Genomic DNA, 12,412 nt, shown 5'->3' with positions numbered 1-12,412 from the left:
GAAGTCCTCTGAGAACGAGGAGGAGAAGTTTGTCTCACCAAGCCTATCCCGCAGAGCTGACTGTAAGTCAGGCCATCAATATAAAACAACAACAAAGCCGTTCTCCCGGGCTCAGCCAGCTCTGGGAAGTCCAGAGCGTTCGGTTCAGAGCTGACTGTAAGTCAGGCCATCAATATAAAAAAAACAACAACAAAGCCGTTCTCCCGGGCTCAGCCAGCTCTGGGAAGTCCAGAGCGTTCGGTCTGTCTGGGGTACAGAGAGCACAGAGCGGGCGGGCTCGGGGGAGGGAGTGGGGCGACAGTGACCAGGTAGGCAGCAAACTGCACAAGCATTTGTTAGAAGGAAAGGCAGGCGCGGGCGCGCTCAGAGCCGGGTCTGGGCCTCGGGGATGTAGATCTCGATGCTGTCGGCGCGCTCGGTGGCCGAGCTCTGGCGGAACGAGGCGGCCCTCTTGGCGGCCATGAGGCGTCTCCGGGCTTCTTGCCTTTGTCTGTCGGGCAGGTCGAGAGACTTTTCTCTAGTAATAGGAAATTTTCCTTTGGGGGGCTTCTTTGGTATTGGAGGGGGGACCTTTCGTTCTTCCTGTAAAGCATCACAAGTCAAAGTTGGCGGGTGGTCAGAGCAGAGAAGCAGCAGCGCTGCCCCTAGTGGCGCTGGACGCCGGTGCACGCTTTGTGACTGCGACTGCACTGTGACCTGACTCGTCTACTCAACTTGGCCCTGGCCCTGGACTCCCGTGGTGACAGCTTTGCCTTTTGCATAGTATGTACTTTTTATAAGCTCCCTCAAACTCCTCAAAGGGGACAGAGGAGTTTACGATAGTGTTTATAAATAAAAAAATAAATTCTGCACATTGACATCTCACGTCTCTGAGTTATTTTCACATTGTTGCTGGATTAGCACTACCTTATTCCTATACTTCCCAAAGCCCTATGTCATCTCTGAGCGTTGGCGAACACCTAAAAGCCAAGCTCTTGGGCATCATGAGTAGTCTGGAAGCTGTCACTTGACAGCCTTACTACATGCTGCAGTCTTTCCAGCAGACGCCAGGATCCCAAGTATGCTCACGAAAACCATCTTACATGGACAGGTGTCCCCGGGAATTGGCCAAATTCTCTATTATTGGCCTAAAAACCCATTCACATTAATAGTATATATACAAGAATATCATATATATAATGATTTTTCATTTTCTTGGTTAAAAGGATGCAAGTAATTATTTCTGACCCTTAGCTCATGCTTTCAAATAAGACACACTAAAATACGACCATGCCTTTTTCAGAAAAATATATTTCACAATTCTGCAGCAAGTGCGGATGCAAGTAATTATTTCTGACCCTTAGCTCATGTTTTCAAGTAAGTCACACTAAAATACGACCATGCCTTTTTCAGAAAAATATATTTCACAATTCTGCAGCAAGTGCAATACATAATGCTTGCAACTGTTCCAGTGAAATGTCTGTATCCACAGCTGTTTTGTGTTGTGTTAATGTTGTTTCTATTTAACAAAGCTGGATCTGTCTTCTGATTCTGCTTTCTAATGGAGTTACGATAGGAATTTCTGAATAGCCATTATTTCCTTCTCAGGAAAGGACACACTACAGAAGGAGCCAGAATCACTTTCCTTTTCTATCTATTTAACAAAGCTGGATCTGTCTTCTGATTCTGCTTTCTAATGGAGTTACGATAGGAACTTCTGAGTAGTCATTATTTCCTTCTCAGGAAAGGACACACTACAGAAGGAGCCAGAATCACTTTCCTTTTCTAAGCAGATATCTAGTTGTTGGGGCCAGAAAACACCAAGATCCCACATCTGTGTCTTTCTCCTTTCAGCCTCTCCCCCAAATCCAAAGGGAGCCAGACGTGTTTGGGCACTGGGGGAAAAGGAACAGCTATGTAAGAACAGGGTGGACACCTGTGGCACTGCCCTGATGGCCATAAGAGTGTTTTGATAAGAAGACTGTCTTGGTGTCTGAAATTTTGTTTCCATGGCTTATTTTGCAATGACTTAGGCCAGAACCAATGACTTTCTTTTGACTTGACATGCATCTAAAACAATGGGGTAATTAATTTACCGAAATGTTTAGCTATTTAAAAATGTAATTCCTACATTAAGTACATGACTGTATTTACTTATCTCTTTCCTCTTGGTAGCCTCTGAAATATGGAACTGTAAGAAATATGCATTAACATTTCATGCAAGAGTCCCCCTTTTAAAGGGGCTTAAAAGTCTCCAGGCATGTGCAGTACAAGAGGGTAGACCAGATGGCCTTGCGGAGCTGCAGCACTCAGAGTTTTAAGAAATGTGTTCAGAAGAGACAGGGTCTACTCTTTAGGACTCAGAACCTCAGTTATGTTAAAGAGCGGCTCACTTTTTAAACTGGGGAGTTCTATATCCTCAGCAAGAAACTGTTTTCATTTTGAGCGTCATTCTCTATGTATAGCCTACACAGATGGGCTTATATTAGCTTTCTATTACTGAAGAATGAAAACTAGGAAGGATTATTGCATACATTTGGACTAACTTAAGTTCCATTTTAGTATTTTCACTTGGGATCGTCACTTATTACCTCCGTCACTTCCAAAGCACAGATGACTTGGACTTGCTTATGTCCCATTCATGGCTTGTGTGTACCATATACTTTCCCACGCCCCCTTGCCTGTTGTCTGTGGTAAGGGAGAACTTGTTGGTTGCTGGAGGTGGCATCTGTGGTGTCTAGCCTAGAACTACACTAGCTAGCCAATGGCATCTTTTGGGGAGAAGTAGATAATAATGATGACCTGCACTGTTTTTCATCCTAATCATTCAGACATATAGCCTCAGCTTTGCATTAAATACCACCGCCCAAAAGTATGATGGATTAATTTCTCTATCATTTTATTTTAATTGATAAGGTCTGTCTAGAAGAATTAGATTATGATTACTCAAAACTTCTCTAAAATGTGTAAGAAAATCAATGTATTTATTGCCAACTCAGACCTATTTACTAGCTCTATTGAAGATGATATCATCATGGAAGAAGTGAAATCCCAGGATTCACATTTAATGGACATTGTTAGCCTATTTTAAAGACTGAGATTGATTGATCTATAGGAAGATTACATCATCAAACTGTTCAATAAGGTAAAAATGTTGCCCCTAGACATACAACTAGAAGGCATATTTGAAAAGGCGACAGTCATTATAACCAGACCTAAAACTACCTCTGGGGGAGATCATTTTAATAGTCCAAAGGTTTGGTGAAAATTCAGAGGCTAGATCCCTATAGGAAACGAGACTATAGATGTACGTGTGATTTTGGCTTGTGTCCCTCTGAACTGTCTATATGCAAGAGATATAGGAAGAAAGATACCGTTGCTTACTATACATGCCCAAGACTTCAATTCCACCCCAGTTTGTGCACATGTGTGAATTTGAAAATTTGACACTGTGTTGCTAACTGAAGACTGGGAAACCCATTATCATGTAGCATTTCGAGACCATTTCTGCCATTGGATTAGATGCTGGGAAGCCAATGGATAGCAGTTTGCAGGGAAGTTGCTCTGTATGGGCATACTCACCTTTCTTTCTGGTGACTCTATTATCTTCCAGTCATTGAGCTTCAGCTGGTGCAGCTCATCAAACTTCATGCTGACGTCCTCGATGGAAAGCTGCAGCATGTCCCAGTACCCAGCTAGGTCCTGGGACGTTGGTCTCGGCATGGCGCTGGGGTCCTGTGAATACATGCAGGGAATTTAGAGCCATGAGAGTCTCCAGCTGGCAGAAGGCTGAGGGAGGCTGCTTTTCCCATGTGTGCGTTTCAAGAAACTGAATTAGGGAGAAGCCCGGCCAATTCAAACACTGACACAAATATTTGGGAAGGCTCACGGTGATTCAGTAATAGTTTACTTTAGCACAAGTATTTGATGACGGTTTAAAAATATGTAGTACATCAGTTCATGGTTCCATTTTGAAAATTCTGGGAACGGTGGCAAATATGAAAGTTTTTAAACGCTTGCCAGTTCATAAAAGCAAGAGAGCCATGTGTTTGGGGTCACCTGTGGATTATTCAGAAGGGATAGGGGCTACCTGGGTCTGCCATGTACTGGCGGTGGCGTAGTGGTGAGGGGATGGGCTTGGCAACAGTTCTATCTCTGATGGATCTTAGGTCTAATTCTGAAGGCCATGGATGCCTTACAAATGTAATGTATATTTAGCTTACTCCTATGTAGAGAGAGGACAGGTGAGTAAATCTCCTGAAGGAACAGAACCACTGACAGGTTCCCACACTCAGAAGGTCCAGGTGATGCCACCCAGCCACAGACTGGCAGCCCATGGGCCTAATGTGGCCCACAGACGTATTTTGTTTCTGTGAACAGTGCCTGGTATACCAGGGTACTTCAAAAAGCTTGTGGAAAAACAGAATTAAAAGATAATATGAATCTTTCTGTGAACTTTTCGAAGACCACTTGTATATAGTTTCCACTCATTGCCTACAATTAAAATTGAATGACTCTTCCGTGTGTGGCTCCCTTGATTCGCTGGAGGGCTATCCCAAATTGGTAGCCTTAAACAATCAGAGAAATTTCTGGTAAGTAAACATTGATCTGAATTTGCTTAAAATGTGCACTTTGCAGCTTACTCATCAGTAGTTCACATTAAGCATAACATGAACTTTTATTTGCTTTGGTTTAAAATCCCTTTAACCTGTTTTGACATCCATTTCAGAATGATTCCTTTTTGGTCCCCATCCCATTCTCTCCTACACAACCTGATGGCACTGCGGCGGTGGTCAGAGGGTTTGTGTGTGACAGCCTGCGCTTCCCCACCGCAGGAGGACTGGCGCTCAGAGCAGGCTTACGCTCCGTGAGCCACAGGAGGGCACTCGCGGGCTGTCCAAATGCCAGCAGGAGCGGTGCCCGGGTATCGCGGGATGGGTTCCTTTAAGGAGCCCCTGGGGAGGTCGCACTCATTTGCGTTGATCCTGAATTCAACCTCAACTTGTGAAGAAAACCCAAACATCTTGCAGGCAGGGCCACATTCTGCACTGAAGTCGGAACAAGACGCCTGCTGAGCTGCACCTGCCACGGGAGGGCTAGGCTGGGTGTGGGGGCTTTCTCACCCCCAAGGAGGCATCATTATAGATGCCATTGAGTTACTAAAGGAGGGTCTGCATGTCTTTCTTCTGGAAGACTTTACAGATACGAGGAACTTGCTCTCTTTTCATCGGTTTAGACAGGATGGTGTCTGAAGCTGTGGGAAGAAAGCCAAATGGCTTCTCCTCCCACGCTTCAAAGAGAAAACCTAAAGGAGCGTGCTTGGTGGTGTTGCTGAGGCTCCCATGACTCGAGAGTAGATGCTTGTCTTCACCTGTCACTCCACCAGTCTGACAAAACAACTGTCCTTTGGGCTTGTCTCAGATGACAGGCCATGGCTGCATTGCTATAACTTGGCATAGTAAGGATTTGGTTTTATGTCTTCTGTTGTTTTTTTCTGGGCAGGGGGGTGAGGATGGTGATTGCATTTGTACCCACTGGAAATTCAGATAACCTGATATGTTTATAATTTTTTTTTTAATGTCGATGGTGTGCCATGCCATTCCCTCTCCCCCAGCTAAGTAATGCGGGGCCACATATCCTTGTTAAATCACAGTCACTTAAAATTTATATGGCTCCCTGGCCCTGACATCTAGAGTCCATTTGATGAGAACTTCATTGCCCATGTTCTGGTGTGCAGCATTTCTCTGCATGTCAGTGGTGTGCTTGGACATGCACACCTCCGTGGACCTTGTTAAACTGCTGAGTCAGACTCTACAGGTCTGAATGAGATTCTGCATTTTTAACAAGCTTTCTGGGGACGCCACACTGCTGGTCCCACAGCACAGGAATCAAGCTATAAGTTTCTGGGGAGATTATTTTTTATGCTAGTTACATAATGAGTCACCTATACATCTCACCTTGAAGAATGACTACACTACAGAATGTGTAGTCTGTCCTAAATATCTGGGTGGGGTCCTGACATTTCCTAGGGTCATTTCCTTGACTTAAAGCTTACTTACCTCCCTAAAACTTCCAGCAACTGGCGATGCTACTTTACACCATGGACAACCTTGCTTTAGTGAGCAAAGAATCTGCATACATTTTCAGCATTTCTCTCCTGCCAGGCCTGTTGCAGACATACTCCCCTCCTCATGCCAGTCTTCCCCAACAAATGTTTCAGAGCTTTTTTGTACTAATACTGAGTAGAACCCAAAAGAAAAGGAAGTAGCCAAGCCAGATATTTCAAAACTCAAAAGGGATCAAAGATATTAGAATGAATTATTTTAAGTCTAATATTAGACGCTTCTGGCAGAGAGAAAATGAACATTTTATAGGTGTGAGTACGTTCCTTTGACTATATGCAGGATGCTTTAGGTTGAGGTTGTTAAATCTTCCTCTGTTTCCCTTTTTAAATGTTGATTATAACTGTCAAAGGCGACATGTTGGTAACTTTTAACATTTTATGATGAATTTTAATGGAGTTAATTGTAAATTATTAGAGAAAACAAATTTTTTAGTGATCCTAATTACAAGACATGCATTGCCAGCTCTGATGTACTTGTGCTTCCTTTGACACAAGAACATCCTGTATATTCACATGTCCTTGCAAATGAGAGACCAAACAAAGCATAATCAAAACACCTGGCACCACTGTTACAGAGGCCTAGCAGAGACCCATGTGCATTTTACTGAAAATGTTTGCTCTGAAAGAAATCAAGTATGGATTGTAAAACAGCCTGTAAAGTGAATACTATTTAGCTACTTCTTATAAAATAAAGTGAATGCTTTCTTTAGTCAGATAAGAAAAAATATATATATGTATGAGGGCCTTCAAAAAGTTCCTGAAAAGATTTGTATTATTTTTTAATTCTATTTTTCCACAATCTTTTTGAAGTACTCTTGTATGCACATGTACCTGTGTGTAGGTAAGTATATCATATATACAAACATATATTAATATGTGTATATAAAAATATATGCATATATAAGTACATGTTAATATCTATATGAGGGTACTTCAAAAAAGTCCACAGAAAAATAAAATGAAAAGATATTATGAGTTTTTCCATGAACTTTCTGAAGCCTCCTTGAATATATATGGTTTTTCTTTCCCTTTGATTGTCAGGAAGAACTAAGCTTAATACCAACTGTATTAAGTGATCAAGTTCATAATGTATTTGTTTCGCTCCTGACTATAAAATTTAAAGGCTCAATTATTTCTAAAATTTCTTCTTAAATCTTTTTAAATGTACTTGTTTGTATGTTTTTATTCCCAGCTACCTCAGATCATTTTCTTTGTCACTTAGCCATAACAGCAATTTACTTTTCATCTCCTCTTCTTAGATTCTCCGGTAGAAAATTGAGCTGCAAAGGTACGATCTCATACCATGCTGCTGGAAATTCCAGTCTTCCTGCCCACTCCCTGCTCCCTGCTCCTCCAACCTGTCCCCTCTTGCAGCCTCAGCCTTGGTCGCTCCTTTAAACTAGGGCCCTGTAAAGTGTCCATCCCCAGAGCTGGGAAGTAGGTCCTATTTGTAGATTTATTCAGCATTAGGGAGAATGTATAAGATGGACACTCATCAGCTTGGTTGTAAGGAATCGAGGTTACTTGAGGACTCACTTACCATATTTTGTTGGCAAAGCCAATAAAATTGCTGGAATTTCTGAGACATGAGAAGCTGGGCACTCCCAACAGCACTCCTGATTTTACCGAGAACTGTTAAAAAAAAAAAAAAGTTCAAAACCAGGTCAACTAAAGAACAAGAGCAAAAGCATTACACAGAGGGAGTAAACCACAGGGGCACAGCCACTATCCCTTTTACTGAAGATTAGAACTTTGAATTGATTGTGGGGAACATGTCTGCTGTCTGAATTTTTCTTCCATCTTCTCCATTCCCGATTCATGAAGGGAATTCAAAGATGAACAAATGCCAACTATAAGGATATTATTCATGGGTCAGTACCACAGAAAGTGGCCTGTACTGCAGGGAGTTTTCCTTATTTTGGGCTTCAAGATTATTTTAGCTTTGATGTTCAGATGAGCTGGAAGATAGGGAAGCATGTGTGAATAAAAAGATCCTAACCACCTCCTCTTTTTAATGAACTCCTTCATGTGTTAGTGAACATTCTTAAGATGCCAATTCCTTAATTTTTAGAAAAACATTGATATCTGTTACCTCATTGGATTCAATTTAATAATGTTTAGTGGCAACTGTCGCATGGCAGCACTAAGAGATTTATATATGAAGAAGCTTTGTAGAAAGAGGTCACACAGGAGGATCATGACGACTCAGAAGACACTGCTTCTCCTCTCAGAGTTAGCCGAAGGGTCACGAGTTCCCGCAACATGCTCACACCAATTAGACTCGCCAATCAATTTATCCAGCATATTCATAATGTGGTGTTACACTTTTGAACATGCTGTGAGTAAGCATGCCACGGGTTTAATGAGGCATGAAGAGTCACTTTAATCTACAATTGATTCCTATCTTGTATAATTTTATTTGGCTAACCAATAGTATTTTTTTTTCAGAAGTAAACAATGAAGTTTTATTAATGGAATGGATTTAATAAAGAAAGATAGGTGTGATCACTTCTGGATTTAGTCTTTGGTAAAAGACTTTACTGAAGAAATGCAAGGGGCAAAAACCCATGCTTCCTATCTCCATGCTCCTCCAAACCTTCTCATTTTCTCCTTTTCTTCTCTCATGCCCAATCCTTAGTCTGCTGTAAGCACAGTCACTATCTTGGCAATGAGGGCTTTGGGAGATCCCATCTCACACGATCCTCAAAGCCACTCAGGAATCCATTGGAACCCATTTCTTACCACTCTGCCATGGGCCCATTTATACTGCTAAGTTTTATTTGCCTAAGCAACAGTTCAAAAGTTATTCTTCGGAGTTTGTACAGCATAGGTATCTGGCTTTTCTGTTACTGGGTCACCATTTGGGTGGGGGTGTTGCCCATGTGGTGGGGTATAGCTGATCTAGATATCTTATGCCTTAGTTTATCCCAGGGTCTCAACCTAGTTGCCTTTCAGCTTGGGGACTCTGAGGATAGGGCCATCCTTCCTGGAGCTTGCTCATGGAGCATCATCTACCTACTACAGGCAGGAGTGGATTACTCCATCTGCTCAATTTCATCATCTTTTTTTGGTTGTACTTTAGATTCGTTGCAGTGCACAGAAACTAATCAATCACAAATACTCTAGAACTCAAAATGTTGCTAGTTTACTAGTTCAGTCTGTTCTCCCAGGCTTTCACCAGAAGAGAGCCATAGCAAGGTTATAGGAGGGTACATCAAAATGTTCATGGAAACATATTTGCCAAAGTCCAGTGGAAAATGGTTAAGAAAAGGCGGGACATTTAGTCTGGAGATTTGTCCCTCCTGAAAGCAGAGGCGAGCGATCCATCACCACTTACATCTGAAGATTTACGCATTTCAAGATGGAAAAATTATGCACTTGAAGTTTTATCTAGAGAAGTGTAGATGATTAGAGCTCAGGAGACTTTAATGATCTGTCTGTCGGTCTCTGGGGGACCTTGGTACCAGGCAGATTCTGACTCAGGAGTCAGGGTGGGGTCTGACTGATGTTCCTCACAAGTGCCCATGCTGGTCTAGTGCACACCTGGTGAGCAAAGCCTGAAGATCATTCCCAGAGGCGGAAACTGAGCTCCAGAGAGGTGAACTCAACATGTACTAGAAACTGGCAACAAAGATTCTCATATCCTGATTGGCCAACCTATGGCTGCTGCTGTATTCCTTCTGCTTTGCTTGACTTTAGGGGAAAAAAAAATCACAGACAGTGGTTAGAAAGGGCTTTAATATCCATATAATAAAATGGATTGAGGCTATTGAAAATGATGTTCCAGAAGCAACCTGTTGATTTGAAAGGGTGTTTAAGACATGTTGTGATGTAAAAGAAGTCATCTGTGAAAGTCTCTACTGTATATGACTCATTTCTTAAAAGATGAGGGTCTAGGATCGGCCCTGTGGCTCACTCGGGAGAGCGCGGCACTGGTAGTGCTGAGGCCGCAGGTTCAGATCCTATATAGGGATGGCCGGTGCGCTGGCTGGCTGAGCGCGGTGCGGACGACACTGTGCCAAAGGTTGTGATCCCCTTACTGGTCAGGGGGAAAAAAAAAAGGGTCTAGCATTATACATAACATGTTCTTAAAAGTGATTTTCTTCTGGGGAGGATAATAAAAACTTCTCCCTTATTCATCTGTATTTTCTTATTTTTATGTAATAACCTAGATTATTGTGCTCCAAAGTTTTATTATGAAAAATTTCACACATAAACAAAAAAACTTGAAAGAAAAGTGTAACAAACACCTCATCACTTAGGATCTGCAACCAGCGCTTTGCCATGTGCATGCATTTTTTTTTTCCTGAAGCTTTTGAAAGTAGGCTGTAGCTAGCACTTCACCTGAGTTCACCCTGTTTAACTACAATTTCGTTATCATTCCTAAGAAGTTAACAGTAATTCCCTGATATCATCTAATTCTAGATTGCTTTTAGGATATTAAAAAGAGTAAAACACCATAACTTTTAATAAAAGTGAATAAATTGGATTACACTTTGGCATCCTTTCAGTCTTAAAATGAAGAAATAGAATGGTAGGTTATTACACATCTTGATACCTGGGCCCTTGTGCCTTTTACAAATCCATTTTAAGAGGTGCTTGTTTCTCCCCCTATACCCGCTACCATCCCGCCACCCTCTTAGATCTGATTTGCCAGCCAGACTGGGAATGGGGAGCGAGAGAGAGGTAGGAGGGAGTGAAAGCTGTCGGGATCAAAGTGGAGTCACTTGTGTTAACAGTGCCCCCCCCCCCCAGTAGAGCTGGGGAAGCCCTGATACCAAAATCTATCACGAAGGACTCCGCAAAGCCACAACCTTGCACAAAGGCCATCGCAATCTTGCACAAAAAGATACTTGTGCAAAGACGTCTGCCCAGTGACTGTCCAACTCAGCTTGGTGTCATCCTTGTTGTTAATCCTTGTAGCCAAGGATAATTATCCCCAAACAACTCCGTGATCATCCATCACTTTTCCTTCAAAAACCCTTTGTCTCCCTTTACCTCCCTGAACACTCACATGGCTTACTACGGCACACGTATTCCCATTGCAGTGTTACGTTACCAAGTAAACTCATTTTTGTTTTAGAGAGCCTTTCTGTTATTTAGGTTAATGAGGGCTAGGACGTGGGGAGAAAACAGGAAGCCACTGAAGACGGTGTGGGATGGGGTGATGAGGGCTCTGTCTTTAAGAGTGTGGGAAGGAGGGGACAGGGCAGTCAGGGTCCAGGACGGCAGCAGGTGGCAGGGCAGGTGGCAGGGCGCTGTGTGCAGTATCTGACAAGGCAGGGAGTGGAGGCACCTTCTCCTCTGCTGACATGTTCACGTCCTCAACTGTCCACGTTCCCCAGCCCACAATCCCCGGTCTCACTGATGCCAAGGGGAGGCGTCACCTCTGCTTTTGGAATATTAAATTTCTATTTTGTATTCTATAACCTGCATAATTGATGAAAATATTTAAAGGAACTTGTTTTAATCAAGTTGTCACTGTAGGAATATATAGAAGCGACTAATAAAGGCACTTGTTTTACTGGCTCTATGCTTCCTTTTAAATTGTTATTAAAAAGTCAGTTTTATAAAATTTGAAGTTTTAATCCTTAATTTTCACATTCCTCTTAAAATGGGAGTCAGCTAAAGTATTAACACAAAGTACTTCAGTTTATACTCTTTAGCACAACATGAAGAGATGGGTGATATCTTGATATTGGTTTAATGTAGTGGAGAGTTTTTATAAAGGGTATAAATTGAATATAGCTAGGAAAAGGTAATGAATGTCAGAATGCAGCTAAGGACATGACTGCTAATGGCAGGAGCATTTTGCTGTTCAATGAATGGGAATGATCCTATCTGATACCTATAATGTAAATAGCTTCTTATAATTGGAAAGAATTTGAAGTGAAAATTCAATTTATTCTTTTTCACTATCCTTCCCTACTTTTGTCACAGTTTAGACACTTTTTTCTCTCAAGAGCTGCAGATAAGGACTAATGCTCATCAGAATGCAAATTTACAAAGGACCTGATATAACCCTTGCCTTTGATGTACAAAGAAATTTGATTAGCTTACTTGGCTCTTTTAATTTATTTTTCACACGTCTTCTATAATTTCCAATTCTATCTAAATTTGCTATGAAGAACCAGAACAACGTTTGCACTATTCTTTTGTTCCAAGATTTAAAGTGGATTTTTGTAAAACCTGCAGAGAGTTTGAAATGATCATTGGAATATTTAAAACCTCTAATCTCTTGGGGTTACTTTGTGACTAATTTTGTAGCACTGGTGTGGGTCAGCCACTGCTTCCAGAGATCTCCTTTCA

At 41.9% G+C, this 12,412-nt stretch overlaps 1 protein-coding gene across 1 annotated transcript in view; it reads right to left on the bottom strand.

Moving 5' to 3' along the window:
- Positions 1-201: 201 nt before the first annotated feature.
- Positions 202-12,412, bottom strand: part of DLGAP2 (discs, large (Drosophila) homolog-associated protein 2) — a gene marked incomplete at its 5' end in the record, with an annotated part of 84,361 nt that continues 72,150 nt past the window's right edge. The window contains 3 exons of the mRNA XM_008589870.1: positions 202-582; positions 3,562-3,714; positions 7,644-7,735. Coding sequence (XP_008588092.1) covers positions 364-582; positions 3,562-3,714; positions 7,644-7,735 — 464 coding nt within the window. The remainder of the gene's footprint in view (positions 583-3,561; positions 3,715-7,643; positions 7,736-12,412) is intronic.

This window comes from Galeopterus variegatus, unplaced genomic scaffold, assembly GCF_000696425.1.
Source record: "Galeopterus variegatus unplaced genomic scaffold, G_variegatus-3.0.2 Scaffold5707, whole genome shotgun sequence".
NCBI lineage: Eukaryota > Metazoa > Chordata > Mammalia > Dermoptera > Cynocephalidae > Galeopterus > Galeopterus variegatus.
This window is presented reverse-complemented; position numbering and strand designations above follow the sequence as displayed.